This window comes from Pogoniulus pusillus, chromosome 12, assembly GCF_015220805.1.
Source record: "Pogoniulus pusillus isolate bPogPus1 chromosome 12, bPogPus1.pri, whole genome shotgun sequence".
In the NCBI taxonomy this organism is placed as follows: domain Eukaryota; kingdom Metazoa; phylum Chordata; class Aves; order Piciformes; family Lybiidae; genus Pogoniulus; species Pogoniulus pusillus.
The window spans coordinates 33,221,186-33,224,559 of NC_087275.1; the positions used below are offsets into that span (position 1 = coordinate 33,221,186).

Below are 3,374 nucleotides of genomic sequence, written 5' to 3' on the forward strand. Positions count from 1 at the left end.
CGAGACTTGTTTGGAGGGCGAGGACAGGACTTCGGCGAGCAGCTCAGCCCATACGCTTAAAGCTAACACAGCTGAGCCCCCGCCGAACGCGCCGAGCCTGCCCGAGTGCCGGAGGAGCTCCTGCCGCGGGCGGGCTCCCGCCGAGCGCCCGGGGACGCGGAGCTGCTTTGCCTACAGCGCCCCCTGGCGGCAGCAGTGCGCCCAGGCGCCCGTCCCCTGCCCGCACCGCGAAGCCTGCGCGGCCGCCGCCGCCTGCTCCGCCTCGCCCTTCTCGCTCCGCCTGGTCCCGTACATCCCGGGGCCGCGGCACGACACGCGCGGGCGCGGCCCCATCCCCCCCGGGGCCGGGCCCTGACGGCGGAGGGAATGCGCTCAGCCACCGGCGCCTCCCGCTCCGCTCCGCACCTCCTCTGCTCTGCCCTCAGCGCCCTCAGGGGCTCCTCCCGCGCCGCCCCCGCGGCCCCGCCTCTCCGGTCGCGGCGCCTCATTGGTGGCCTCGGCCTGCCCGCGGCCCCTTCCGCCCGCCCCATTGGCTGCCGCTGGGCGCGGGGCGGCGCATGCGCGGCAGGCAGTGCCGACGGCGCCGTTGGGCCCTGGGCCGGTGGCTGCCGTCCGGTCCCGTCCCGCTCCGCTCCCGGCGGCGCCCTCAGCCCTCGCCTCCCGCGGCGCGCACACGCACCCCGCAATGGCGAGCAGGGAAGGTAGGGCCGCCGTCTCCCCGTACCCGTCCCGGTGGGGCGGGGGTGCGCGCCGGGGGGCGGCGAGAGGCGCGCATGGCTTGGAGGGGCTGCGGCCCTGCGGGCTTCCCCGGCCTGCCGGCGGGGTGGCGGCGAGGGTGGGGCCGTTGCGGTTATTCACCCGCCGGCCGCCTCGGCCCCCTCGCCGTGCGCTGACCTTCCCCTGTGCGGGGGCTCAGCGCGTCCTTCCCGCGGCGCCGGCGGGCTCGGCGGAGGAGCGTGTCATCGGCGAGGAGTCCCGCAGCTGGAGGAAGAACACCCTCCGTGTACGGCCTGGGGGTGACACACGGCCTGGGGTGGCCCAGCCGCACCGTGCGGTGGCTGCCAGCCAACTGCTCACTCAGCTCCCTTCAGGCTTAGGGCAGCCCCAGTGTTGTTTGTACTGGGAGAGTGAGCTCTCCCTGGTTATACGCAGGCTGTGATTGGGGTGGTGTAGTGTCAGGGATAACAGAGGGAGAGTCTAACAGCAGCATCTGGCTCTTACCTGCAGACTGTGTGCCTGTGGGGTGTCAGTGCTGGCCCAAAAGAAGGCAGAGTTGTTGATGCAAAGCCAGCCTTTACTGGACACTCTGCAGTAGTAGAAGATGTGGCCTGGCACCTGCTTCATGAATCTCTCTTTGGAGCTGTGGCTGATGATCAGAAGCTCATGATGTAAGTTGGGGTTAATTCCCTGGGTAGTGCCTGCTGTGTGCTAAACCATTTCAGCTCCCCCACGTTCAAGCCACTGCTCTGACCTGCAGCAGGCTGCTTCTGGCCGGTGGCTTCGTGCAGCTGTGCTGGACACAGTTTGCCTGTGCAGTGCTGAAACATGTCTGGCTGCCTGGCCAGAGGAGGACAGGAGGGTTTGGCTTGGAAGGGGCCTCCGAAGGCCACCCTGCTGCCCCGAGCAGGACCTGCCGTCCGCCGGCCCGCCAGGGGCTCGCTCTCCAGCAGCACAACCCCCGGCCTGCACCTGCTCCCTCTCCCTGTCTCTGCTGTTAGTCTCTCAGCAGGTGTTTGCGGTGAACTCAGCTGCTGCACCTTGGGCTGTAACAGATCCCCCCGAGGCAGGATGTGTCTCACTCACGCTTCTTGTGGGGGTCTCTTAACAGTTTATCCATGGAGGCCACACTGCCAAGATTTCAGACTTCAGCTGGAACCCAAACGAGCCCTGGGTCATCTGCTCCGTGTCAGAGGACAACATCATGCAGACCTGGCAGATGGTGAGTGGCACAGCAGCCCTGCAGCTGCTCAGCTCTGCTGCCTGGAGGAAGCTGAAATGGTTGAGCTTTGGCTGCCTTCAGTGACTCAGCAGCCTGGCCCCTGGACTTCCTACTGAGTGGAGAGTAAGACTTCCAGGAGGAAAACAAAGGCCAAAGCAGCCTGGGTAAAGCTAACTGCCAGCTCATCCTTTGGCTCCCAGGTCAGCTCCTGGGATGGCAGAGCAGCCAAGACATCCTCTCCCCCTCACCTGCGCAGTGACTGTCGAGCCAGGTGCCCCAGCTCCCCACTTGGCCGATGCTGTTTCACATCACTGCACTTGGATCAATGGTGAATGTGAAATCAGCTCACCTGGGAAGAATCTAAGTTAAAAACCATCTAACAGACCTGGAGGTGCATCACAGGGCAGGCTGTGGGGCTTTCAGACCTGGCCCCTGCCTTGTTCTGTGCGTTCAAAACAAGGCTGAAACAAGTCCAGACAAAACTGTTCATGGTTAAATGGATCCTGCTGGAGTCAAAGCAGGGTGAGAAAACATCTGCTGAAGTGTAGCCACTGGGTGCAGCTCCTTCAAGAAGGGGCAAGCAGAGAGGCTCCTGAAGGAGGGAAGGAGGTCTGTGCTGTGGGGCAGCTCAGGCTGTTTGTCTGGGAGGCTGCTGGAGGAGGTCTGTGCTGTGGGGCAGCTCAGGCTGTTTGTCTGGGAGGCTGCTGGAGGAGGTCTGTGCTGTGGGGCAGCTCAGGCTGTCTGGGAGGCTGCTGGAGGTCTGTGCCTGTGGGGCAGCTCAGGCTGTTTGTCTGGGAGGCTGCTGGAGGAGCTCTGTGCTGTGGGGCAGCTCAGGCTGTTTGTCTGGGAGGCTGCTGCAGGAGGTCTGTGCTGTGGGGCAGCTCAGGCTGTTTGTCTGGGAGGTGTGCAGGACTGCAACCACTTCATGCTTACCATCTTTGTGTCTTCAGGCAGAAAACATTTACAACGATGAAGACCCAGACATAGCAGCAGCTGAACTGGAGGGTCAAGGAGCGTAACTCTTCCTCCTGGGGGTGACATCTTCCTCATCATGATCATCTTTGGCTACTGTATGTGTTAAAAAGAAAGAAATGAGTGCCCCTAACAACAGCAACCCAGCCCAGGCCCCTGACCATCAGCCAAGCGCTGGGCAGAGGCTTTACTTGATCAGACATCAGCCAGGCAGGTGGCGTGGGGCAGGGTTCCTGCTTTGGGCCCTGGGAGCTGTTTGCTGCACAACAAGGAGGGGGTGGGGAAAGGCAGAGTGACCTTTTTAACAGCCTGCTGGGGTGCCTGTACACAGAGCAGCCCCCTCCTCCCCCTCCCCACACACCGTGCACCGAGCCCAGGCCTGTATGGAGGTGTAACAAGCAGCCTGGCACCTGTGCACCACACGTTGGGAGTGGTTGGCATAAATAAACGCTACTGAAGGAAA

At 63.5% G+C, this 3,374-nt stretch overlaps 1 protein-coding gene across 2 annotated transcripts; it reads left to right on the top strand.

The window, feature by feature from the left end:
- The first annotated feature begins 542 nt into the window (after positions 1-542).
- RBBP7 (RB binding protein 7, chromatin remodeling factor) lies at positions 543-3,374 on the top strand. Of its 2 annotated transcripts, XM_064152089.1 has the most exons (4): positions 543-701; positions 1,228-1,388; positions 1,829-1,939; positions 2,890-3,374. In XM_064152089.1, exons 1-4 carry the CDS (start codon positions 558-560, stop codon positions 2,924-2,926), a joined length of 453 nt encoding a protein of 150 aa, XP_064008159.1. In that variant the 5' UTR covers positions 543-557; the 3' UTR covers positions 2,927-3,374. The 2 variants fall into 2 exon arrangements, with proteins under 2 accessions (XP_064008159.1, XP_064008160.1); XM_064152090.1 differs by lacking the exon at positions 1,228-1,388.

Excerpts from the sequence above, each read along its gene's own strand:
- RBBP7 (XM_064152089.1), top strand. The coding sequence starts at position 558 with ATGCGCGGCAGGCAGTGCCGACGGCGCCGTTGGGCCCTGGGCCGGTGG. Across the intron at positions 702-1,227 it reads CGCAATGGCGAGCAGGGAAG|ACTGTGTGCCTGTGGGGTGT; the intron begins GTAGGGCCGCCG and ends TCTTACCTGCAG. Across the intron at positions 1,389-1,828 it reads GATGATCAGAAGCTCATGAT|TTTATCCATGGAGGCCACAC; the intron begins GTAAGTTGGGGT and ends GTCTCTTAACAG.